The sequence below is a fragment of the Crocuta crocuta genome, unplaced genomic scaffold (assembly GCF_008692635.1).
Source record: "Crocuta crocuta isolate KB4526 unplaced genomic scaffold, BGI_CrCroc_1.0 scaffold222, whole genome shotgun sequence".
Lineage (NCBI taxonomy): Eukaryota > Metazoa > Chordata > Mammalia > Carnivora > Hyaenidae > Crocuta > Crocuta crocuta.
This window is the reverse complement of record NW_027528806.1, coordinates 1,004,130-1,031,761: the sequence shown is the minus strand read 5'-3', so window position 1 is coordinate 1,031,761 and position 27,632 is coordinate 1,004,130. Positions and strand designations below refer to the sequence as shown.

The 27,632-nt window shown below is 41.8% G+C and overlaps 1 protein-coding gene across 2 annotated transcripts in view; it reads right to left on the bottom strand.

The window, feature by feature from the left end:
- The window catches only part of ADAMTS12 (ADAM metallopeptidase with thrombospondin type 1 motif 12), a 286,228-nt gene that overhangs the window by 7,452 nt on the left and 251,144 nt on the right, over window positions 1-27,632 (bottom strand). The window contains exons 20-23 of one of the 2 annotated variants that reach the window (XM_077755824.1): window positions 24,417-24,569; window positions 14,448-14,624; window positions 10,909-11,052; window positions 4,098-4,251 (exon numbers count right to left, since the gene is read on the bottom strand). In XM_077755824.1, the coding sequence (XP_077611950.1) occupies window positions 4,098-4,251; window positions 10,909-11,052; window positions 14,448-14,624; window positions 24,417-24,569 (628 nt within the window). The remainder of the gene's footprint in view (window positions 1-4,097; window positions 4,252-10,908; window positions 11,053-14,447; window positions 14,625-24,416; window positions 24,570-27,632) is intronic. The other variant, XM_077755825.1, reaches the window with a different exon arrangement.

The window sequence follows — 27,632 nt, the reverse complement described above, 5'->3', positions numbered from 1 at the left end:
GGGCAACTTGAAGAGGAGATCTCAATTTGCCTCTGCCTGTTCAACAGAAGCCACACTTGGAAATTTAAAGGGACAGTTATAAGCTTGTTTCTTTGTTGTCAACTGTGCCTAGGTTGACAGGATAATATTTTGCCCCCAAAAAAAAGTTTAAAAACAACTTCAGTATTGCTGACAAATACAGTTTCTGTCAGAGTTTGGTTTCCTTGAGGTCAGGGGCTGTATTGCTCTTACTTCTGTATCCTCAGTTTTTAGCAATTCTCTGTTGTGATCAGTAATATTTGCTGAACAAATGAAAACAAAAAAATTCTATTCATCTGGAAGAATATTACTGAGTAGAAAGTTTGCTGACTCAAATGTTCATTTGTAGCAACTCTGGGTTTAAGTACTGTCTTTATTACGTTCCTGATTCTTTTTCTTGTCTTCTCTACCCCTCATTCCCTCAATTAAAAAACAACAACTCAGGAATGGTGTCCATAAGAGCTTTGCCTTTGCTTTTTAATCACTATGAACATAATGCCTAGAATATACTTGGTAGTAAATATTTCTGGTTAAATTTAAAAATTTTTTTAAATTTCTAAATTAAATTTTTAAAAAATTTTCTAGATACTTAGAAAGGGTTTAATAGTCTCTACCATGGAAGTGGTATTCTGATTCAGAATTTAAATCATTAACAACTTACATGGCATCTAAAGGAAGTAAAATGGCCTGGAGGAAAGCAAATCTTATGTGAAATTCATACCTGATCCTATAGGATGGACACAGGGTGTATGTTGATTGTGATGGCTGGCTGACTGACAAGAATCCAGGCACTGAATGACTCATTTTCAAAGCATTTTAGAAGGCTCCGAGGTCAGGGTGGGTGGTAGTTTCTTTAAATTGGGGAATTTCTTGAAGCTGCTCTTTATGTTGTTTCTATATGAGTAAGTGTGGCCCTGCCTTAAGGAGAAGCTAGTCATTAATTTTTGTTGCCCTTACAGTTGTTGGTGAGTGGAATTCATTGCTATTTGCATCCACTGACACCCAACTATTAGTCACCATCTCCCCAGTGTGAGATTTCAAAATAAGAATACCATGTATGCATTTAAACTAGTTTTGATTATTGAAGATGGCACTGTCCAGTGATAAGAAAGTTAAAGACTATCTACATAGAATTTAAAAATAACAGCCCACAACACTAAGCATGGTCAATCAAGACCATATGGCTGCTTTGATTATATAAATATCAACACAATACAGACAGATGCTATATAGCCTTGACGTTTGAAAACCATGGTACCATAGAAGGTGATGAAATGACACAAAGGGAGGAGGCTCTCCTTGATCTAGAACAGGGTCCTTCTCAAACTTTAATGTACATCCAAATCACCTGGGGATCTTGTTTACATGCAGATTCTGATTCAAATGCTCAGGTGAGGCCTGAGACCCTGCATACCTAACAAGCTCCCAGGTGATGCCGAGGCAGCCAGTCCAGGGACCAATGACATCTCTGGAAATGAGCCCTAGGTAGTATCTTCTTTTGGAGTTTCAGAAAAGGTCAATGATAGCCACCCCCAAATGCAAGTTAGTGAGAAAGAAGTTGCATGTGACAATCACGTCTAAAGCATTTTCTCCCTCAGTGTATTGCATTCAGAATTCCCAGCTCAGATCTCCCTCTTGGCTCCACATCTGTGTGGAACACTGATCACAGGACACTCCTACCCAAACAATTCATAGTCACCTCTACAAACATGTCCCTACTTGCAGGTAGTTCCCTACCTGCACACTACCCTAGTTCATGCCGCATACACTCTGGGTTGGGGGACAGCTGCAGTCTCCTGGGTGGTCTTCCTTATCTATGTTCCACATGGCACTGGCATGACTTTCTCATCTCCATGCCCCTGTGTGGAACACTTTAATGCTCCTTCTGCTCTAGGATAAATTCCACACCCATCAGCATGCGTCACAAACTCCAGCTTTCCTTTCCAGCTCTACCATTCTTAACTTCCTGTAACATTCGTACTTGAGTTAGATTCCTGTGCCGTGACATTGTTTCTTCCTGTTTACTGCAGAAACAGAAAGCCTCTCAGGCATCTGACCTGTCTATACATCGTTCAGTTCTTCTATAGGCCTTCCCTGCTCTCCCCAGTTTACGGTTCATGCCCTTTCTAAGAACTCCTGTAACATTCTTCCCTCCCTCATCAGTGTCACTGGATTGCAGCTTTGTTCCTTGTTTGACATGTTTAAGCATGTAGTCAGTCAGAGCCCAACAAACATCTGCTGAATACATGCATGATTTGTAAGCACGCGACCTCCAAGGAAAATCTTCTCAGGGTATGAACTCTAATGGCAGTCTCCACTGAATGCCAGCCCCCTCAGTACTTGGAAGAGGCAAGGAACAGTTTAACAGAACACAGGCTTCACTACCTCTCATCTTTAAGAATCTTTAGAAAAAGACTACCACTGTGAATGACCAAACATGCTGGTTTTTCAAGAGCTTTTCACTTAGCTAGTGATGTCTAATAGTTAGTTCTGTAATTAGGGACAGAGTAAATTCACCTGGACCATCTAAATCCTAATTTCAGGACTACATCTCCAAGAGGCATCCTCCTCTTTGTAATGGATGTAAGTAGACTCAAAAAATCCTCTCCTTGCCTGAAAACCTTCTCCCTGGGTTTTTAATTTAATTTTAAGATCTCACATATTAATGAGGCCCCAAATACCAATGAAATGGACATTAGAGTTCATGCTTATGCTTGAACTCATTCATTTGTAAACAGATTAAAACAAAACAAAACAAAAAAAAACCCTGTAATCTATTGAAATGAAGTAAGCTGCCCAAAGGAGGTAACTAAACTGGCTTGCTGATGGAATTTTTTTTTCTTTTTAAATGCACTTAATACCTGCTATTTAAAATCTTCACAACAACTTCAGAAGGCATGTGTTATTATTCTCTTTGTATCCAAAAGAAAACAGGCTCAGAGTGTTAAATAATTTGCCAAGATCACAGAGATAGAAAGAGGCTGCTACTGGAGGCAAACCCACTGCTGTGTGATTCCAAAGCTGGATTCTTTTCACCCCGGAGGAAGTGAGGCATGTGAGCAGGAGACCTGGCTCGGTGCTCTGGCTCTGAAATCAGCCCACCAGGTCTTCATGAAGAGGCCACTTAACCTTTCCAGGCTGCAGCTCAACAGACTTAAAATGATGAAGGTGAGCATCTGTCATTCAGATCGGGATGCTTTCTGAAAGTGGAAGTTGAATGTAGTAGATAACAGTGATCTTCCTTTGTTCAGGTGTCCCTCCTTACATTTTTTGGCCCATTTTCATGTGCTCCCCCAACCCCCTGCCCCCACTAAGTCCCAGCATCCCTGTTCTGTAGCCTTTAATATCCAGAGATTCTTGCTCTTTTGGACGACCGCCCACGGACCCTACTGGAGTTGCGTTGTCTCTCCATGTAGAGAGCTTTTAGCACCTGCAAAGTCACTTTCCCCAGGGTAGTTGTAGGCCAATGGCTAAAGAGTGTGGCAGTGTGAAAGTCCAGCTCACAGGGCCTCAGGCACAGACAGATCTGACACACAGCTTAGGCCCTGGAGCTTCCCTGTGGGACGGATCTGGAACAGCAGCCTGGCTGGGCTCTCGCCCTCTTCTGTCTTGCTCCTCCTCGTCCCTTAATCGTTTTCCTTGGGAGCACTTCCTCAGTGAGTCCCTTGCACACAGATTTGTACCTCAGAGCTGTTTCTGTGGAACCTGACCTAAGACAGTGGTGCTGGATTGATAGAGAAGGCCGCTCAGCACTTGACTGGTTTCCTGAGAAAGGCTGGAGCATCTCTCAGAAATTTCTGAAAAAAACCGAAGTGATTCTCATCTGTGTGGGATGCCATCACTGTGAACGTGCTTTGAGAGAGGAAAATGGATGAGATAACCCCTCGAGGAATTAGAGTCAAACCTCACCAGATCAGCAGACAGCTTGCTCTGCGAGGAGCTGGCTGGCCTCTTCAGCATTAAGACTCCTGGCTCAACAAAGGAGACTAAAACTACCTACAGTCGATTCATACAAGACACCTTATTTACAAACTTCTCTCCCCGCCACCTCCCACCCCTGGGCAAAGGCATTCACCCACCAGCATTCTTCTTGCAGGCCTGCTGGCTGCATTTCTGAAGTTCTGGGGGTCTGGCTTCGTGATCACACAGGCATCGGTCTTCAGTTGTGTTGTCCCCTGAGGAGACACAATGCACCGTCCTCTTCTGAAAGCCACCGCCACAGGAAGCAGTGCACTGAAAAAGAGGGTGTGCAGAGTCATGGTTCTTCCCCGGGGCCACGGGGGGAACGCTAGCAGAGCACCTCTAACCCCACCGTACTCAAGGAGGGGAAAGTCTCTATTATCAGAAATCGTTTTGAAGGAGTCAGAGAATAAGGCACTAAAAATTTGGAGATATGAATTTAAGTAAGGTCTATATTACTGACTGTGTGGATTTAATTTGGCTTAATTGACTGTTGGGTTATCCGAGGAATGTGGGCAACATTTGAACTGTAAGCAAAAGAGAATAAAATTTTGTTTCTAGGCCCTGGTGCCTCCGAAGTCCAGTTTCTCTGAACCCCCAAATCAGATTTGATTTGGGGCTGGGAATCAGACTTGAGGAAAGAGAAGTGGGAGAGGAAACCATGGAGGAATGGAGAGAGAATCTGGAATGGGTCCGGCTGGACCATGTGGGGCCTCAAGCCTACTGCAATATCATCCAGGGGCTGCCTGGAAGAAGAGGGGAGGTACTCTGGCCTGTGAAAGCAGCTCACAATTACTGGGGATGTGAAAGCATGTGTCTGAGTTTACTACATATACTCTTAAAAAATTCCTTAATAAAATATATTATTTAATAAAATTCTTTAATAAAAATATAATATATAATATCAATATATATACTATATTGAAAACATTTAAAATATGATTATATATATAATATGTTATATATATACACACACACACAATGTAAAATTCATGACTTTAACCATTTTTAAGTGTACAATCCAATGCCCTAAGTGCATTCTCACAGTTGTGCAATCATCACTTCTATCCATCTCTAGAACTTCTATTTCCAAATTGAAACCCTGTAAGAGCTCTCCATCTCGCAGCTCCACCGCTAGCCCCCAGCAACCACCATTTTATTTTTCATCTTTATGAATTTGGCTCTTGTATGTACTTCATATAAGTGGAATTGTCCCTGGCTTACTTCCATTAGCATAATGTCTTCAAGCTTCTTCTACATTATAGCACATACCAGAATTTCTTTTAAGGTAGAATAATATTCCACTGTATGTATCTACCACACTTTGTTTATCCATTTATCTGTGGATGGATACTTGGGGTGCTTCCACCCTTTGGCTATTGTGGACCACAGCTACTCTAATGATTAACATTCCATTTCATGTTTTATTATTATCTTTATTATATAATTAAAACTTCCCAGAGGGCAGAAACCAGAAATAACTACTGAGCTGATCTTGAGTAAATAAAAGTATTCAACAGAGAATAATGGGAAGAGCAGCAGAAGTTAATAAAGCCAGACTTTGATCAAGATTCTGGACCAGGATTCTGGAGTTGGGCTTTTCCACTCACTGCATATTGTTCTGGATCAATCACTCAACACTCTCTTTCTTCCTCTGTAAAATAAAGTTGTTACATAAGGAACAAATGACTTCCCTTCCTATGTTCTGCTCCTAAGGGTCTGATGGAACAAGGCTGGGCTGGTCCTGGGTACTGAAGTCCTGCTGGACCTCTTTTCCAGGACAGATGAAGAAGGAAGAACTAATTCTAAGCCAAGCACAAAAATAAACAGAGAGGTCACTGTCCATGCATTAATTAGTCAAATAAAATGACTTGTGATAAAGAAGATGCATGAATTTGTCTTGTACTTAATTGGAGGATTAAGCAGGAAGCATGGTTACTGGTTTGGGTTTTGTTAATTGTGGTAATGCAGTAGGTTTTGGTTTTAAAGAGAAGCTACACCTCTCTCATTCCTGTGCTCCACTTCTTTGGAACCAGTGACAACGAGGAATCTTTGTGTAGAGCTGAGCACTCTAAAATATGGATGGGGCTAAAGCTGATTAGCTCCCAGATAAAGCTACTGAATAACTGAACTGATCATACCCTTAGGTGAATTGTACACTAGTCTCATTCAGTCTCCAATGGGAGTTCAGGGGTTCTCTTCAGCTTAAGCTTGGCTTGTTTGGAACTGTTGACTCCCAGGGTTTAGCAGATGATCAGCAAAGACTCACTCTGTGGGAAGCTATAAAACTGTTGTTGCTACCACTCAACCAACATGGATGGATTGGAGAAATAAGAAGAGGAGGAACCGTTAGATGTTTAAAAACTAATGCAAGCATCTTCACTGAATAGTTTTCTTACACTTACTACTAATAGACGGTAGGCACAGTTCTAAGTGCACAGGAAATATCCTTGAGTCCAGTACTGGTAACAACCATGTAAAGTAAGATTTGTTTTTTGCCTTTACTAATATAGAAACAGGCCCACCTTTCTCCTGACTTTCCTTTTCTTACGGCATTTAATGGACATGGAGACTCATGTTATTCAGATTTGGAAAATTTTCTTGCATTAATTCTTTGATTGCCTCATTTCTATTCCATCTCTATTCTCCCTATTATTTCAATGTTGTACCTCTTAGTCTGATCCTCTAATTTTCTTATCTCTTATCACATTTTCTTCTGTCTTTGTTCTCCTTTTTTTGAAAGATTTCTTCCCATTATTTCCCCAATCCTTCTACTTACATTTTTATCTTTACTATTATAAAAATATTTAAGATCTCCTAATATTCTGTGAATATTCTTTTAATATAGCTCCAACTGGAAGCTAGGTCATGAATGTCATCTTTATTTCTCTGAAGAAATTACTTATGTTTTTGAGAGGGGGGAACTTTGATGTTCCTTTCAAGGTCTCTGTTCCTTGGAGTTTCTTTTGTTCTGTTTGTTACTTTGTCCTTGGTGTGATAGATTTTCTCAAATGTCCAGTAATCCTAGCCTAGCTACCCAAGATGAGGTACCTATGAGCTGGCTGGGAGTTTCATGGATGGCAGTTATTGTGAGGTAGCTTTAAATAAGGTGTTCTGGAGGAGATCAATTATGTGGATTTTTTTCTCTTGAGGCCAACCGGGTCCCCTGCCTTTGTGGAGCTCTGTTGGGGAAAGGAGGACACTATTTACTGAGTGTATTTTAACTTAACCATTGGTGAGATCAGCTCTTTTGTTCCCACTGACTGTGACTGATTCCAAGGTCTCTCTTGGTTTACTTCTCCAGCGAGAAGACCTCCAGGCGATGGTCAGGATGTAGGAAAGCTCTAAAGACCCAACTGCCTCTCTTCCTAACTTTCAACCACCTCCCATTTTCCCCCTTCCTCACTGCTGCCTCAAAGGTGCCTGGAAAATCTCTGTGCTATGGAGTTTTTAGCTTTCTCTGGCATGCTAAGTCAACTGTAAGTTTGCCTATCTGCTTCTAGCTTCCAAAATTTTATTGATTCCTTCTCTGATATTGTTTCACATCCTCTGGTCTTTGTGGATTTGAGGCACTTTTAATTTTTTATTTCTTCTATTTAATGCAGTTTGGGGAAGAGAGGCAAATATATATGTTCAATCCACCCGTATGTGTTCCTTGGGCTCTGTAATTCCCATTTTTCACTTGATAATAGGTCTCAGAAGTCAAGAGTAATTCCAAAGGCCAGCTTGGTAGGTGTTAGCTACCCTTCATGCCCCCTATCCTCGGATATGCACAATTGATGAATTTTTGACAAATGGTTCTTCCAAGGAAACTTTAACTCACGTCCACCTCCAAAAGGCAGTAACTTCTAACTCTCTCTAAAGAAATTTTGAATTTCTATTGTTAGGAATCTTTACAACTCAGAAATATAGGTCTAACTCATTCTTAAAGGAGGTGTACTCTAATAAATTAATAGACTGGCCAGTTCTTCTATCAAAGGATATTTGGTTATTTTTAGGAATTGCTGTTACAAACAACATGGTAATGAATATATTTATCATCATCTAGGATTACCTTTGATGGAATATTTGTGGGCTAAATTATTACAGGTAGAACTGCTGTGTCAGTCTACTTATTTTAAATTTCTCATTGATTTTACTACTTTCTGTCCTAAGTCCAGACAGATGATTATAACTGAAAAAAAAATGTGCTGGAAATTTGACTGAAGAATAACCATCACACAAGAACCTTACAATTTACAATTTAGCTTTCTCTGGCATGCTAAGTCAACTCTAAGTTTGCCTATCTGCTTCTAGCTGATGCTATCTAAGTGCCAAAATGAGAAGCAGACCGTACTCTTTTAGGTAAATTGGGGTGTTTTGACAATTTTCTTTTCTCAGTGAGTTCCCTAAGAACAGGATACGCTTCACACATCATTACTATAATATTTACTGGGCTATCATCTTTCTTGCCAAAAGGAAATTTTCAAGCTTTCCTTTACAATAAATAATAAGTTATGAGAGCCTCAGGGAATTGACAGACTTAAAAATGTTCATCTGTAGGGGCACCTTGGTGGCTCAATTGGTTGAGCATCCGATTCTTGGTTTTGGCTCAGGTCATGATCTCATGGTCCATGGCTTTGAGCCCTGCATTGGGGTCTGTGCTGACAGCATGGGGCCTGCTTGGGATTCTCTGTCTCTCTATCTCTCTGCCCCTTCCCAGCTTGTGCACTCTCTCTCAAAAATAAAGAAATTAACATTTAAAAACTGTTCATCTCTAGTTGTTAATCTTCTGTGGGGTTTTGTGTTCCTGCATGGGCCCAAATGTATAGCATTTTCATAGTAGCTCACATGGTATCAATTATTTTCTTCTAATGGTCACATCTGATTTGGTTAGCGATGCTTATATTGTTATATAGGATTACAGGGTATTTTTGAAGAGCCTAATCCTGAAACACATATTTATTTGGGTAAAATCTTTTCAGGATCTGAAATCAAAGATGGATGAAGAATGTTGGTTTTGGAATAACTGAATTTCTAGTGAATAGGAAATAAAGTCATTGTCCAAGGGAGATATTGTAAGATGCCCAAATGTAAAGTGATTAAATTATATTTACACAGAAAATAGTACAACTGCATGTGACATTTTCTGTTGTTCACATGACTCATGGGGACAGGGTGAAAGCCAGGTACTTGCCCCGGCAGACAGTTTAGCAGGTTGCAGAAACAAAAGCTTGTCCTGACACCAGTATCTTCTTTGGCAATTCATTATGGATCAGCAGTAGATGCCAATGAAGAAAGGGAATTCATAGAAAATATGATGTGCTCTGTCTATCTAATGAAGTGGCTGACATCATTCTTCTTTGTCTATTGGAAATTTTTTAAGCTATGAATATAATATTCATATTATATTGATAGCTTCATATTGATATTTTTGCAAGCTAAGTGATTAATGCACGATGTTCCTTTAGCAATGATAAATCATCTTGTTCTTCCTGGATTAGAGTGGGTGTTATCCAGAGACCAGCACAATCTTGAGTTGGATGTACCAGTAGAAGCCTTTTCCAAGAGTACACGCCAGAGTGTGAATTGATCATGGCTGTGCAGAGCAACTATACAGCAATGAACAATGAGAATCACTAAGGATATGGTAGCTCAAACATATCTGGGGGCATTATGGTTGGCAAAATACTGCATTGGCCTGTGTTATAACTATCAAACTATACTTATACAAGAATAATTTACATTATAAAATATTAACAGTTGAGGGATTTGTATATCAGATCCTCTTGGCTCCCCTCGTCTCCCAGCTGTTGGTCTTTGATCTGCCCCAGCTGAGATGGTAACTAACTTCATGAAAGCATAGTCCGTTGGCCTGCATCTCCCATGCCCATGCTGTGTGCTTCTCACCTCTTGATTCTGGGCTTTTTTGGTTGAGACATGAGACACAATGGGGCTTGCCCAATGCCCACACATGAATAACCCAGGACAACAGGGGATATTAGCCATCTGAGAGAAGACTTTTTACCCAGTCCTAAAAGATAGGAGCCAATAAATCATCTCCTCCCTTCTTGACCCTGGACAAACTACCTAAGAGACAGTAGTTCATAAAGCTAGCTTCTAGAAGGCCTTCTTTTTCTTAGAGCAAACAGCCAGCTGTTCCTGACACCAGGCAATAGTTAAGACAAGTGGTCAGTCTGGTAACTCACCACCTTGTATTGGATCCATTCCTTCCCTGTCCCCTTCCTCTTTCCTATCACCCCTGTTTTTCTGGTATTGTATTTCATAATAAAGTATTAGATTTGGTCTTAAGACTCTATTTTCTAGATAACCCAGAATATGACAAATCAAAGTGCTGGGGAAATCTGTCTGTGGGAGAATTTTCTTTTTTGCAGTGTCACTGATATAGTTATTTATATAACAAATAAACTTTGTGAGAATAATAAATCTTTCTCTCATTTACAGCTTAATTGTTTGTTTGTCTCCCCATCAAACAGACTGACCATCTGGCAAACTGATTTGTAAGTTGCCAAGATCTGAAACTCAGGAAATCAGGCTAAGCCTCAAGTTTCAGAGCATTAACGGCTTCTGTTTGCTTCAGGAAAAGCCACAGGATCCAAGGTATTGATCCTTACCTTGGATCAAGGTATTGAGACCCAAAATTGCTGGTCCTTGGGCTTTGTGCCTCTGGGATAATGTTGGTATCTGAGCTGTTTTCTATTGAATGTCTTTGAAGTTTTATCTTCAAGACAATAAACATTGACCACATGTTAGCTAAGGATCAACTTTTAGCTGATGTAGAGGAATTAATGGCAAAAGAGTACCAGAACTAAATCAATAGATACATTGAATGTTTACCATGAATATATATTACCTTTGAAATCAAAAGAAAATAAACACTATTTTTTTAAAGACTAAAATAAATTTGAAGAGAATATAACTGACTCTTACCAGATCCCAGTTCCCAGTGACCCAGTGACAACAAGGGTGGCCGTTGCAGGGTGCAGTGGATGTGGGCCTTTTCGTCCAGTCACAGAGACCTCCTGGACAAGTCACTCCTCTCTCCTGAACTCCGCCCCCGCAGGACCTGGAACACTGATATACCACAGGGACAAAGTTAGGTAAAAATCGCATGGTGACATTTTCAGTGATAAGGGAAGACCTTTTTATAATCATTTTCATTGTGTACAGTGTTGTTAAGAATATTAGTATCTATATTGGAATCTCAACATATATGCCAGGTTCCTCACAATGACCAAATAGCAGTGGTGAAATAAAACTTAAAGAGAAAGGAGATTAATAAAGGACTTTCTAAGGATATGAGGAAGAGAAAAAAAAATCAGAAGATGCCAAATAGTTTGATGGAAAACAGTTATGTCAAACAGAAGGGATATTGGTTAAAAACCTAAATGAGAGGTCATGCCAGAATGGGCATTATGTTATTTGCATTTTTCCTTCTGGCACATGTATCTATAAACCAAAATGTAAAATTTAGATGTTTTTCTTGTGATTAGTTCTGACAGTCCAAACAGAGAGCACACATTTGTGATACAATTAAGTTAATCCCCTCTTCAAATGGGATTCAGTCTTCCTTTCCCACTACATGGAGCTTTAGAATTAAATTTGTCCATATCCAGAATAGAGAAATTGATGGGTTTGCCCAGGGGTCTGATGCATTGGCTGTAATGCTCACAAGATAAATTTGAGATGACAGGCTGGATTCCTAAAGGGATACAATCTAAAATCTGTCAGGATTTTGCTCACTAGTATAATTTTATAAGATCTATTGCCTCATTTTCATAAGGTTCTAGGAGGAAATTAAATAATCCATCAAGAATCTTTGAAATGTATTTAAGGGGCACTTGAGTGGCTCAGTTGGTTAAGCATCCAATTCTTGGTTTCAACTCAGGTCAAGATCTCATGGTTCATGATTTCAAGCCCCACGTCAGGCTCTGCACTGACAGTGTAGAACCTGCTTGGGGTTCTCTCTTTCCCTCTCTCTCTGCTCCTACCCCACTTCTGCATGAGTTCTCTCTCTCTCAAAATATACAAATAAAGTTTTTTTAAAAAGTATTTGAGGGACACCTGGATGGCTCAGTAGGTGAAGCATCTGACTCTTGATTTCAGCTCAGGTCCTAATCTCATGGTTTGGTTAGTGAGATTGAGCCCTGTGTCAGGCTCTGCACTGACAGTGTGGAGCTTACTTGGGAATCTCTCTCTCCCTCTCTCTCTGCCCCTCCCCTGTGCATACACTCTTTCTCTTCCTTTACTCTCTCTCTCACAAAAATAAACAAATAATCATGAACAATAATTTTTAAAAAGAATCTTGAAAAATCTTAGTTATTGTGTGGTAACAACAACAACAAAATGATTATGGTTGCCAAAATCTCAATTATATCAGACATGACATGTATGGTGGTACCATAGGAAACAGGGTAATTACATATAATTAACTCTTTCTGTTCAATGAAAGAACTAAGCTACTGATTTCACAATATTCCAACATTGAGAGTCAACATGGATTTTCCCCATTTATTCTATCTCTTTTTAATCCTATGTGAGGGAGAGATTCCCACATTTGAGATCATTCTACCTACATGTGTATTTATAGATCCAGGGCCACCTGGCCAAGTAATCTCTAGGAAAGGAGGTGAAGAAAGTGTATTCTCCAAGTGTGGTCTCCAGACCAGCAATGTCAGCATCTTCTAGGTACCTGTTAGAAAAGCAAAATTCAAGCTCCACCCCAGACCTCCAAACTGGACACTCTGAAAATGGTGTCCAGCCATCTGTGTGTTAAGAAACCCTCCAGGTGATTCTGAAGTGAGCTACAGTTGGAGAACCTCTGGTGTGGGCACATTCCCGCAGATGAAATGCCTCTTGCATGCAGGGAGTATGGGCTGGCTGGCATACCACAGGGGCCCATGATTCTCATGATGGGAGTCTGTTAGTGCGGATAGACAAAGCAGCATCACACATCAGGGAAAGCACCTAAGGGTGCTCAGACCCTCAAAAGATCAAGAGAAATATTTTTGTATTTTCCATCTCCTCTGCTTCCTTGCGGGAAGTCTTCCCACTACGTGGTTTACTCAGGGTTGTGAGAGAGCTTCAAGGAGCAGTGCCTGATTAGAGCTCCCAGAAGCTACTGAGGAAACATAGAGAATACATCCTTTTCATAACCAGAAAGCAGATCTGACTGCTCATCTTTCAAAACCTGCAAATGCCATTTCTCTGACAATGCGATCTAGGCTTCTCTGAAAATTCCTGGATTCTGAAAGCTGTCACCAGGCTCATCATACATGGAGGGCTCGGATGCCTAAGTCCAGAGCATGGGAGTAGCAGACACTTTATTGCTCCAGAGCTGAGCAGGTAAGGAGGAGAAAGGGGGGACAGTGGTGGCTGTTGCCCCAGAAAACACCAGTATTGGCTCGGAGCCTCAGCACTAAGCATGGCTGTAGGGGCTCAGTCTTCTGTGAGCTTTGATTCTAACTCTGTGTCCTACAGTTTTGGTGCACTACCTTCCTTTCCAGGGCACGTGGAAGGTTTGGTTTTCCCCAAAGCAGTTATTGATTCACTCTCTCCCCAGTTTACTCTTTGTTCAGTGCTTACTAGATTAATGTCTACAGTTGAAAGTGCACTGGCACGGGAGTCTGCCTTATGCTTAAGCTAATACTCCTCCATTTATTTTCTAGTTGTGTGACCTCGTGTAAGTTTCTTAATCTCTAAGTCTCAATTTCTTCCGCTATAAAATGGAATTAATAAAGCCTACCATTGAAAATTGTTGTGAATTTTAAACCAAGTATGGTAGGTAAAATGCCTAGCCCATAGACACCCTCAAAATATGCTGGATTCCTTCTTTTCTCTTCTTTCTACCACACATGGATATGGTTGGGAGTATTTTTTTTTAAGCTGTTGAGGTATTTGCATATTGGCAAATGAGATTATACTTCACCAAAGAACAGTCACTTTGTTTTCATGTGCTGAAGTAGGACACAGATCCAGCAGAGCTTGGGCCCTCTCAAAACAGAGGACGTGAAGATAGGCACAAACACACTTCATTTTATTTCTGTAAACAATGATCTGGGCATTCAGCTGAGAGGTGGAACTCTAAAATATACTGTGTGTGGAAAAGATCTGGCCACTACCCCCAGTTCAATTGCAGAAGCCTGGGGGAGAGGCATGTGAGCCTCTGCCCTGAATGGCTCTCATCAGAGTGGTCCACGTACATTTCCCCAACACGAACCCCAATTCCCCAGCATATCCACTGGGAGACTGGGTTGTAATAAAATACTGAATTGTCACATGTGAAACCACACAGCGTAGTCTTCAAATTGTTGGCCTGTTCAGCCTTCTCCACACCGTGTTAGGCCACTGAATGGGAGGCCAGTCATTGCCACGATGCTCATGTGGTCTTCCCTGACTTCTAGGCTCACATGATAACACAGAGATTCACATTCTCCTTGTTGGGTGGATGATGTCTCTGAAGGCCATACCTGGCTCCAGGGCTCCACCTGCCACTCCTCACAGGGCTCCATGTTACAGCTCATGCTCAGCGGGGGAGGAACGCCGGCCAGGAACTGGCAGTGAAATGGCCTCAGGCTCCGATGGTCCCGGCTGTCCACACACTGAATCTCCCGGATCTGGAAGCCCCCACTGCAGTTTCTGGAACACTGCATGGAGAAGGAGAGAAAGGGGATACTTGAGTCCCTGGTGCCAGGCTTTCAATACCCCAAATCCCAAGGGTTTCTCAGAGAGAGAACCGTGAAGTTCCAGCCTTCTTAAAAGAGTTAAGTCTAGCTCAAGTGAACTGTCTCCCTCACAGCCCCTATAGAGGGAGTCATTCAAGCAGCTCCCCAAAATGGGGGCTCCCCATGTTTGAAAACACAGGCGTGGCAGCGTGAGAACTGGGTGGCAAGTCCAGTTCTGTCACTCACTTATTGTGCGCTCTTGGGCAAGTCACAGAAATCAGAGAAACATTCTGAGGCTCAGGTGTCGAAATGATAAACTGGGATAATAGCTGTCACCTCACAGGGCTGTCTGGAGATCACAGACACTGGGGTTGGCTGCCTGTGGTGCAGTGTGCGTCCCAGTGGGCGGCCATTCCCTCTGGTGTGTGTATTCATCTGGGGTGAAGGGGAACTCCTGGCCGAGCCACACCCTTCCCCCCCCTCAGAATCCTGCCAAAAACCTGTTTTCTCCATGACTCTGAAGGCAAGATGGGTTATGCTTTGTCAGGTGAAGGACCTACATGAGGGAAATAATTGGAATAACTGCTCTGTGGTTTGACTCCCAGAACTGAGCAAACCCTGGGCTTGTCCCTACCACCCTTCTTCTTCTATAGCCAACATCATGTGCCTTCATCACTGACAGCTTGCTCAGCACAGGCCCCCTGAAAGCCATTACGAGGCCCCCTCACTGCCTCCTTCCCACATGCCCACCCCTGAGTAGCAGCCCCTGCCTCCTGCTCGGTCTCAGGTCACTTGCAGGCTGCTGACTCCTCAAAATCTTGATAAACACTGACGCACTAGCATCCCCCAAACCAGGGTTGACACAGCCGATTCTGAAGTAGGCCTACTCTCTGACCTCTCAGATTTTGGAAGCTGCTCCATCCTCCACCTAGATTTTACCTGATCATAACTTGAGCTTCCAAGACTCCGTCTCCAATCTCTTTAGAGTGCTAGTGCCAGCCGAGTCCCTTCCATTCATCTTGCCCCCGCCTCCTAGTCTCTCCTGGTTCTGTTCTTGCCTGGCCTGCCTTGTCACTATCCACAGTCAGATAGGGGCTGGAGGTAGCAGGGAGGGGAACAGGCCCCTGTGCTCCTCAGCCATTCCCCCCCTAGACTCTCTGTGGGTTAACAGTGCGTCCCCACGGTCCTTAGGTCCTGAATGTTCCTTCCTCTACTCTTCACATTACCCGCTACTGCTTTTCTTTTAGGCCTCAGCTTAAGTGCCATCTCCTCAGAGAGGCCCTCCTGGAATGCCTTTATCTGAAGGAGGCTCTCCTTGTTGATTCTCTCAGCTCCTTCTCTATTTCTATCACAGGAACTTGCAATATGGAACCATTTAATTCATTCTGTGTGTCCTTTCTCTTACACTCTCACTGCCATGAACTTGGACCCCTATCTGCCCTGGTTTCCGCTGAGTCCCAAGCATCTAGCATGGTGCCAGGCACAGCACAGAGGGTCCATACAGATTTGTTGAGTGCATATATGAATTCTGAGAAATAGGCAACCCAGCGGGTTGTCAAGTGGGCTGAAGAGACCCCTGGTCACTTCAGGGATGGAGAGCCTCTTTACCCTCCCTGTCCTCCCATTTAGTGTCTCATCAGCAGTCGTGGCTGAGAGAATGCACCAGGAAGAAAGTGTGTGCATTGCTGTAAGGTATGTCTGGCCCTTTCTCTACACATTGAAAAATTGTGCTCTTTCTGGCTATGGTGGAATACTCATAATTGCAGGGTTGCAAAATGGTGAAAGAAAACTCCTCAAACTTTCAGTAGAGGTACACCCAGAAGCACAGTTCCCCTTCTTTTGCTACGTGTAGATTGTACCAAGTCACCTGACTTCAAACCTTAGGCTGTAACACAGAAAGATGCTGGCCCATGTGACAAGGGACCAGCTGATGCTCTAATGCCTCTATACATTGAGTGTTTAGCTTCTTAGAAATAAACAATGCTTGCCAGACAGCACCCCTCCCCAAAGGAAAACAAACAAATAACCTCATTTCCTGCCATGTAGTAAGTACACAAAGGAAAAAGTAATTGTCAATTTGAAATTAGCCACAGAGCAAATGAGGAAGGCTGCTAATAATTTCCACACAAAGTAGCCATTTGTCTGACAAAACAGATTTCTGGGAAATAGCACACAGTAAAGCAACAGGATTCTTTATTAGGTCAAGGGAATTTTACGAGACCTTAATTATAAAAGAGGATTTTATTTTCCTAGTTTTCATTTGTTGCTGCAATCTGTTATTCCTAATTTAATTTTCAAGCTAGCATTACCCCTTTTGTTAGAGTATTCACATTCAGTAGGAAATGAACTTTATTAATATGCTGAAGTAAATAATAAGGGAAGACACTCACTAAATCTATGACTTTTCTGTTCCATTTTCAAAACAGCCTCTGATCCACTTAGCAAGAGAGAAGTGGCAGGATATTAAATCACTCCACTCCTAACGCTGTTTGCCTTGTGTGCTGAATGCCAATTATATTAATTCTCTTACTGCCCTTGAGGAAGGTCATTTGTATTAATGTTTTCCTACCCTGGAGCCTGTGGACCAGACTGAGGACAGAAGTTAGACTAATGAGAACAGGAAGCCAACGCCTTGTTGTTACCAAACAGGCCTGCTTTCCAGTTATAGCATCAGTTTAACAAGTGTGATCTGCAGACCAGATCGAATTAGAATGAAAAATACCCTAAGCTTATAGGAGCCACTGGCAGAGATAAAATGAAGTCGCAACCCTGTGATTCTCCCTTGTGGTGTTTTTGATTTGTGGAGTCAGCCTGATACACTTTCCATGCCAGACTCCTACCGAGTGCTCAGCTGTGTATAGTGAAATCAGGGAGCAGAGAGAGGGCTGGGAGGGAGTAGGTTGCACTCAGGTGTGACCCCGACAGCAAGTAGCCACATGAGTATGGATTAGTCACTTCTCTTCTCTCAGCTTCTGTTTCTCCATCAGTATGGAAAGGAAGATAAACTAGATGATTAAACTATCCCAACATGCTAGAGGGGTATAAGTGTATGGGATCACCACATTAGTATTCTGTTTTGATTTCAGAATACTTTCTTGCTTTCCAAGTTGAACCAAATACTAAATTTGGATACCAAAAAAAATTCTCTTCTGTTACTTTCCTTATGCTGAACAGAATCACAGGACCCTTAAGATGAAATAATTCATTCCAAAAATTCTAAGTTGAACAGCACCAAAATTCATTCTTCTGTCTCTTTCCCCCATCCTACCCCCAGTTATTGAGCATTCGCAATGTTTCAGACTCTGTGTTTCTAGCAGGTGGGAAGAGTTACATAAATGAGTAGGAGGAATAACGATATGCTTATATATAAAGATTACATCATAAGTTGTTCATGATATAGTGAGGGCACAATGGAAGACATGGTCAATTTCACCTAAAGAGGTCAGGAACGGCCTAAATAAAGGAGCCAAGATTTGAGCTGAAGCATATACGATAAGTAGATGCTCACTCAGCCAGCAAAATAGGGCACTCAAGGTGGAGAGAATGGCATGTCTGGAGGCAGAGTGCTATGAAACAACAAAGCTTGTTTGGGAATAGGGAATTGATCAGAATGCTAGGGTAAAGAGTGGGAGTGGACAGAGTGAGAGATGGGCAGGGGCCATCATGGAGAGCCTCCGGGTCAGGTCATCAATCCTCAACTAGAGTGGTCTTGGGTTCATGCTTCCTGTGGTCCTAAGTGCTTCTATCTCATTGCCATTCCTTTATTTTTTTAGGGATCCCTTAATCTAAAACCTTCAGGGATGTCAAGAGAAGGTGACAGTTCAGACATATAACATATTATATCAAGAATAAAATAAATGCAGTGATTTTCAGCGTATGATGACCTTCCTGTTACTCAACTCTTGCTTTCTGGAGACAAAAGATCCCATATAATATGCAATTCCGTGTTTTCACTTTTGCACATTGGACTTTAATATATGTTACCGGGAATATATTATATCAAATATATTTTTTGATATCAAAATTTTTTTTATATCAAAGTTGGGGATGGTCTGTATTTAGCAAAAAAGGAGCTCTAAAAATTCAAATGTAAAAAAATGTAGCACTGCCATTGACAATCTGTAAAATCTAATAAACACAAAGGCAAAAAGTAGAATAAGACAGAAAGACTAGCAATATATATGAAACCCAAGACCATAAGGAAAGGCTGCCACTTTCTTTTATTTTCCAACAGAAGACAACTACGGCTAAAATAAAATTGTAGTGCTCCCTAGGTGGGAAGACAGAACATTCCAAGAAAAAATGTAAAACTGTTTCTGATTCATTTCAGAAAGAATCAAGATCTGTTAGACTTAACCATGAAAAGGGAAGTGCCTGTTCTCAGAAAGCAAATAAAGGGGCTGTCAAATCACCAGTTTACAAAACTTTAGAAGGTGCAGCCATCAAGATGTTCCATCAGGCGGTGAATGGAGCTGTGGATGGTGCATCGCTTTGGTGTCAAATGCAACTGAGGGCTTTTCAAGCTCATTTTGTCACTTCTGCATTTCTTGCATCACATACTTTTTTTCCTCATACACATTTTAATGTGCTGAAATTGGGGTGTTTCTTACAACTAATGTACATATTTATTGTGCAGTGTTCCCTTTCTTTCTGAAAAGCTGTCATAAAATTGATGATGCATCCCCAAGTGGATGGTTTCTTAAAACTGAGAGCGTTTGGTAACAGCTGTGTGATCAAGCATTAGTGATTTAAGCACTCCAAGCTTCTGTTGTCTTAGTGGGAATTAAAAAGAAGGTCCTGTGCTGGATGAAAATGGAATTGATTATCTAAAGCTCTTGTGTAATGTCAGGCACATAGTAGTATTTGGTGAGTGTTAATGCCCAATGTACATAAAGTTCATGGACACTAAGCACCTTGCTTGCTTAGTACTAAGGTGTGGACACCTGCTTGAGCCAGTCATTCTGTTGACAGGATTTTCTTGACTGTCACCTGTCCACAGGCCTTGCACCCTGAGTCCAGGAAGCCAGAGAATAGTAAGCACCTAAGAGCCAGTCTTAACTTTTATCTTGAGATCAGAATTTGCCCAGGGTTTCATCTAAACAGTCTTCCACTGGGGCACCTGGGTAGCTCAGTCAGTTGAGTGTCTTACTTTGGCTCAGGTCATGATCTCCTGGTTTGTGAGTTCAAACCCTGCGTTGGGCTCTGCACTGACAGCTCAGGGCCTGGAGCCTGCTTTGGATTCTTTGTCTCCCTCCTTCTCTGCCCCTCCTCCAGCTTGCACTCTGTCCCTCTCTCTCTCTCTCAAAAATAAACATTAAAAAAAAGAACAAAGAACAGTATTTTACCACTTACAAAGCTGTTTCACTAACATTCCTTTTTTTTTTTTTTTTTTTTAATCCTTATAACAACTCTATGAGGTGAGCAGAGGCAATATCACCCATGGTATTTCGAATGGGCCAGTGCTATACGCTCGTCACACCAGAGCAGGGTTCGCCAATCCAGATGTGTCTGATCCACTGCCCAGCTCAGCTTCTAGGATTCAATTCTGCAGAACTGCCTTCCCAAGTATGCCTCTGGGACAGACCTGAGGACCACAACCTTGAATGTGTATCAGGCAGATTACTGCATGAAGTGGAAGCACACCACTCTGAAAAACTACTTCTAGACATGGTAAAGGGAGAGCCTGAATGTATAGTCTTACTGTCCTGTCGCACACATGGGGACATGTCCACAGCAGTGGTACCAGCCTGCATCGAGGAGCCACATGGTGCTGGAGACAAAAGCCAGCAAGGCAACCACAACTCAGACAGCCGCCACAAAGGTAGGGGTTGCTGGTGAGTAACCCGGAGGTGTCAGGTGTGATACCTGCGGGCTGAGGGCAGGTATTTGAGACTTGAAGTGTCTCTGGTTTGGGGGTGGGAATCAGGGGGGGATAATGCAGAAGATTCAAGATAAAATTAGAATTCTTTCCTCTGAGAAAGTATCTGTGAAAAGGCAAACCATCAACAAGGCAAAATCTAAACCCTCTGGATATTTAAAGGCAAAACAAAGGGCCTACTTTCCTACTCTAGGTTTTATGTATTTATGTATGTATGTATTGATTATTAATTTAGTTACTTATATTCAAGTTAGTCATACAATGTAGTACTGGTTTCAGGGGTAGAACCCATTGACTCATCACTTACATACAACACCCAGTGCTCATCCCAACAGGTGCCCTCCTTAATCTCCATGCTCCATTTAGCCCATCCCCCTACCCACTTCCCCTTCAACAACCCTCAGTTTGTTCACTCTGTTTAAGAGTCTCTTATGGTTTGCCTCACCCTGTTTTTCTTATTTTCCTTCCTTTCCCCTATGTTCATCTGTTATGTTTCATAAATTCCACAAATGAGTGAAATTGTATGATATTTGTCTTTCTCTGCCTGACCTATTTCACTTAGCATAATACACCTTAGGTCCTTCCACATTGTTGCAAATGGCAAGATTTCATTCTTTTTGACTGACGAGTAGTATTCCTTGTGTGTGTGTGTGTGTGTGTGTGTGTGTGTGCCACATCTTCTTTATCCATTCACCAGTTGAAGAATATTTGGGCTTATTCCAGAATTTGCTTATTGTTGATAGTGCTGCTGTAAATACTGGGGTGCATGTGCCCCTTAGAACAAGCCTTTTTGTATCCTTTGGATAAATACCTAGTATTTATACTAGTATTTTGTGTCCTTTGGATAAAAGGATCCAAAAGTGGATCCAAAGTGCAATTGCTGGGTTGTAGGATAGTTCTGTTTTTAATTTTTTGAGGAAATTTTATACTGTTTTCCAGAGTGGCCTCATCAGTTTACATTCCCATCAACAGTGTAAGAGGTTCCTCTTTCTCCACATCCTCACCAACATCTGTTGTTTCCTACGTTGTTATTTCTGGCCATTCTGACAGGCATGAGGTGGTATCTCGGTGTGGTTTTGATTTGTATTTCCCTGATGATGAGTGATATTGAACATCTTTTCATGTGTCTGTTGGCCATCTGGATGTCTTCTTGGAAAAGTGTCTATTCATGTCTTCTGCCTATTTCTTCACTTGATTTTTTGTTTTGTTTTTGTTTTTGTTTTTTTTTGTTTTGAGTTTGATAGTTCTTTAAAGCTTTGAGATACTTTATCAGATACGTCATTTGAAAATACCTTCTCCCATTCCATCCGTTGCCTGTTAGTTTTGTTGACTGTTTCCTTTGCTGTGCAGAAGCTTTTTATCTTGATGAGGTCCCACTAGTTTATTTTTGTTTTATTTTCCTTGCCTCCAGAGACATGTCCAGTGAGAAGTTGCTGAGTCCAAGGTCAAAAGAGGTTGTTGCCTGTTTTCTCTTCTAGGATTTTAATGGTTTCCTATTTCGCACTTAGGTCTTTCATACATTTTGAATTTATTTTTGTGTATGATGTAAGAAAGTGGTCCAATTTCATTGTTCTGCCTGCCACTGTCCAGTTTTCCCAGCACCATTTGCTGAAGAGACTGTCTTTATTCCATTGGATACTCTTTCCTGCTTTGTTGAAAATTAGTAGGCCATACACTTGTAGGTCCATTTCTGGATTCTCTATTCTGTTCCATTGATCTCTGTGTCTGTTTTTGTGCCAGTACCATATTGTGTTGATGATTACAGCTTTGTAATCCAGCTTAAAGTCCAGAATTGTAATGCCTCTAGCTTTGTTTCTTTTTCTCAACATTACTTTGGCTATTCAGGGTCTTTTCTGGTTCCATACAGATTTTAGGATTGTTTGTTCTAGCTCTGTGAAGAATGTGGTGTTATTTCGGTAGGGATTGCATTGAATGTGTAGCTTGCTTTGAGTAGTATTGACATTTTAACAATATTTGTTCTTCTAATCCATGAGCATGAGTGTTTTTCCATTTCTTTGTGTCTTCTCCAATTTTTTTTATAAGCTTTCTATAGTTTTCAGCATACAGGTCTTTTACCTCTTTGGTTAGGTTTATTCTTAGGCATCTTGTGGTTTTTGGTGCAATTGTAAATGGGAATGATTCCTGGATTTCTCTTTGTGCTGCTTCATTACTGGTGTATAGAAATACAACCCATTTATGTACATTGATTTTATATCCTGTGATTTTGTTAAATTCATGTATTAGTTCTAGCAGTTTTTTGGTGGAGTTTCTTGGGTTTTCCATGTAGAGTATCATGTCATCTGTGAAGAGTGAAAGTTTGACTTCTTTGTCAGTGTGGATGCCTTTTATTTCTTTTTGTTGTCTGAATGCTGAGGCTAGAACTTCCAGTACTACATTCAACAACAGTGGTGAGTGGACATCCATGTTGTGTTCCTGACTTTGGGGGAAAAGCTCTGTTTTTCCCCACTGAGGATATTAGCTGTGGGCCTTTCCTATATGGCTTTTATGATGTTGAGGTATGTTCCCTCTATCCCTACTACTTGCTTGAGGGTTTTTATCAAGAAAGGATGCTGTATTTTGTGAAATGCTTTTTCTGCTTCTATTGAAAAGATCCTATGATTCTTATCTTTTCTCTTATTAATGTAGTGTGCCACATTGATTGATTTGTGAATACTGAACCAGACCTAAAGCCCAGGAATAAATTCCACTTCATTATGGTGAATAATTATTTTAATACACTGTTGAATTTGATTTGCTAGCATCTTGTTGAGAATTGTTGCATCCAGTTTCATTAGGGATATTATATTGGCTTTTTAGTGGGGTCTTTGTCTTCTTTTGGAATGCTGACTTCATAAAATGAGTTTGTAAGCTTTCCTACTATTTCAATTTTTGGAACAGTTTGAGAAGAATAGGTATTAACTCTTCTTTAAATGGTAGAATTCCCATGGGAAACCATCTGGCTTAGGACTTTTATTTGTTGGGAGATTTTTGGTAACTGATTTAATTTCTTTGTTGTTTATGGGTCTGCTCAATTTTTTTTCTTCTCCCTTCTGTGTTTCAGCTGTCAAGGGAAACTGGTTCCCCTGAGAGAAGATGGGCCTAAAGAGCATCATAGTGGGGAGGGGAGTGTGTTTGGCAAACAGAAGGTACATGCACAGCTCACACCTCTGCACCTTCTCCTGCCAATCATCTGTCAACCCCACAACTGAGCCGTGTCTTACAGCCTGAGTGTATCCCCCAGGGTGTGGCTCAGCCCCAGGCTAGGTTAGGCCTGGTTAGTGCCCAGAAGCACCAAGGGTAACAAATCCAAAAACCTGATACAGTCTCTCACCAGGGACCATGCAGACAACATAGCAAAATGAGTAACCACGGCCAGATTAGCAGGGACTGTAAAACCACACTGCACAAAGATCAGTATGGGAAGTACACTTTGAGAGACCAGTGTTTTCTCTGTGTCTAGCCTTTTTGTCATTTTGGGTCTGGCAGATTGAAAAGCACACTTGCTTTGTGAGCAGATGCTGTGTCACGACTTAATTATACACGTGATGATGTATCATGGTAATTGTAATGGTAAATTTAAATAATTTAGAAATAACGTTGCATGCTGAACAAGCAATTAATTATGCAAATTTAACTTTTAATTCCAGTTTATCTGGGAAGAGAAAAGACAGGCAGCTATAGACATGTGGTTTAATAAAAACTCCATCCTTGCTCTAAGACTATTGTGTAAGTTCGAATAGGCTCATGGTGATGTCTATGACTTACTCATCCACAGTTTTAGCAGAGAAGAGGGCAGAGGGAGGCAGCAAGGGAGGAAGGCAGGGGAGGCACCTACTTCAGCACGTGCTTAGAGAAGGCTGTCCCCCTCCAGAACGCCGCAGAGCCAGATCGATTACCTTGCTCCAGTTCCCCACTTTCCAGGAGGCGCAGGGACGAAGGTGGCATCTTTTGGCAGGGTCAGGCCTCTGAAGGGCAGCACAGTCGGAATCCATCTGGGTGCTGCATTCCACGCTTCGCCAGTAGGCTCCCAGCCCGCAGGTGGTGGAGCACTGTGTGGGGCGGGGGACAGAGAAGACAGGCTGAGGGCCACTCTCTCAGATGTAGCTCACCACACTCTGAAGTCAAGGTCTCCGCCTTGGATGCTCACCTAAATTCGCAGGCTTTTTAAAAACTACCATCGGGGCACCTGGGTGGCTCAGTCGGTTAAGCATCCGACTTCGNTGCAGTAAAAAAAAAAAAAAAATGCCCCAGGTGATTCTAATAAACATCCAGTGATGAGAATCTGATTATCAAGTGGATTAGGAAGTGGATTAGCAAGCCAGTGCAAGTGGAACTTTGCTTCTCTTTAAAAGTTATCCTGGCACGAAGGTCTGGGGGCTGTGCAAACTTGCCTGCCACATTTCATACCAATGCTGCCCATTCATAGGGGATGTGAGATCCATACCTCTGCCTGTTAGAACACCTCGATGACACTATCTCACTTCCTCTCCAAGACAAACCTGTGGTTAGACGAGTATTGTGATAGTGTAGAAAAAAACCTTGCGGCTTGGAGGGTTGGCTTGACAAACGAGTAAAGCCTGGGGCTTTCTGCCTCCAAAATGCCATATACTGGCTGCTATAGCAGTTCCTCTCAAACTGTAGTGTCCATATGTGTCACCTGCTAAATGCAGATTCTGAGTCAGTGGGTCTGGGGTGGAGGGTGAGAGATCACGTGCACTAGAACTGGGTCACCCAGCTGAGTCCACCACATTTTCTGCATTTCTGACCAGCTCCCTGGTGATGCCAATGCTGTGGAGCTTAGAAAGATGTTGCAACTTAGTGCTTTTCTCCACTTGCCTACTGGTACATACAGCCCATTCCCCACATGATGTTTTAATTTATTCGTGATTCTTAAAATACCTCAAGTATAGCATGGGATCACCTTGAAAACCAAAGAATCTTCTCCATACTTTCTTTTATTCCATGTGCTTAATTCTTTCATACAGTTGATTTTTCTTGCATTCCTTCTCTCCTGCCCACCCTCAGAAGGAGGTGCCATCTGTACACATGTAAAACACAGCTGTGGGCTAATTTTAAAAAAGGGTGGAAGTTCCATCTATGACATTTTTGAAGGCTTCTTTTGATGAGTTATAAATAAAAACCAGTCTTACATTTTTCTCTTGCTGCAATTTCATCTTCCACATAATTTCGTGTGTCACTTTGTGCAAGTTCTTGTGTTATACACATAGATAACATAACAGGGAGTCTAGATGGATAACTTTACTATAGAATCACAGAAAGGGAAGAGTAGAAAGTAGTCTAGGTCATCATTTTTCCAGCTGGCCTATTTATGGAGGTAATCTCTCCTCTTAAAGTTCTTTAGGATTTAGTTGGTACCTAAGTTCCTAGCCTTTCTCCTCTGTTCTACATTATGGATATGTGTAATAGAGGTAATAATGGCTGAGTGCATTGGCCACGGTCATAGATTAATTACACTAGGGCCCACATTGGACACACCATGTTCTCTGCAATGGGACTTTGCAGATCTTTTTGTCAAACAATGGGATATATTTCCCCAGCTCTTGAATCAAAACTGTTCTTGTGAGTTTCTCTGGCCAAAAAAATCCAGTGGATGATGTCCCATTTCTCAAGAGGACTTGCTAGTTTCAATTCTCTTTCTTGGACCCCTTTCTCTGCCATGAGAATAAAATGGGGCCAGCTTGCTGGAGGATGAGAAATCATGTGAAATAGAACTGGGTCACCCAGCTGAGGCCACTCCAGACCAACCAGCCAGCTTGTACCTGACCCTCGGGCAGATGCACGGCAAGCCAAGCTGAGGTCAACTAAGCTCAGCCCCAATGAGCAGAATCTCTCTGCTGACCCACAGACTCAAGGAAATTCTGAGGTCTTGTGGTGGTTTGTCATATAGCATTATTGTAGCAATAGGCAATTGATACAACTACATAACAGGTAGCTTTCCTACATTTTCTTTACCTTTCTGAGATTCAAGGTACAATTATAGTTCTGCAATTGGCTAATTGTGTGGTCTTTTGGAATCTCCTAACTCCCTAGACTATAAAACTGGTGATAACATTAGGACCACAGAAATTCATGCACATGGTCAGGACTTTACAAATGTTATCTATTAAATACAACACAGGTGCAAGGGCAGCATTAGGAGTCTCACTTTCCAGATATCCAGGGTCCAGAGATAGAAGCAACATTCAAGGCCACATAGTCTGTTGTTAATTTCATATTATGACATAGAGAAAATATATTTGCCCCAATCCAGGAAAGGACCTAGTAAACTAAATTCCCAGGCTACTGATAACCTAGTAAATCTCAAGTGATGTCTATGATTCTTGTACCATATTTATGTGGCAAATAAATGCATGTTGTCTCTGGGGCTCTGAATTTAGTCCTAACAGATTCAGATTTCATGAGCAGACATTTAATTCCTTTTGAACACTTTTTTCTTTGTATTTTTTAAAAAAGTTTATTCGTTTTGAAAGAGAGAGAGAGAGAGAATGCATAGAAGGGGCGGAGGGAGAGGGAAAAGAAGGAGAGAGAGAGAGAGAGAGAGAATCCCAGGCAGGCTCCTCACTCTCTGTGCAGAACCCCATGTGGGGCTCCATCTCGCAAATCCCGAGATCATGACCTGAGTCAAAATCAAGAGTTAAATGCTTCACCGAATGAGCCACCTAGTTATCCCACTGTTTTTTCTTTTTGCGGCAGTTTTTATTGAGGCAGCAAACAACAGTCCAAAGGTAGTGTTGACGGGGCAAATGCATGGAACACAGTACAGTGAGATGAAATCCCATCACTTGTCAATTGTAAGAGTTTCAAACTGGGCGTGAGACAAGAGGAAGAGACAAGAAGAAACCCCAGGGAGGTTGAGGGATAACTTCACTTTGTCCTGGAAACCTTCATCTGAGTTATAGCTAGCGACCCGGTCCAGGGGGAGGCTTGGGGGTGTTCAGAACTGGAACTAACCAGGAGGGCTGGCTTGGCATCATGTGACACCTGTTGAGAACGGCTGTGGAAAATCATAGTCACTTCCATGTACACAACTGCACAGTGTACACTGAGTTGAGTCAGATCCAGTGGGATCTGACTGGATGATGGGGCAATTC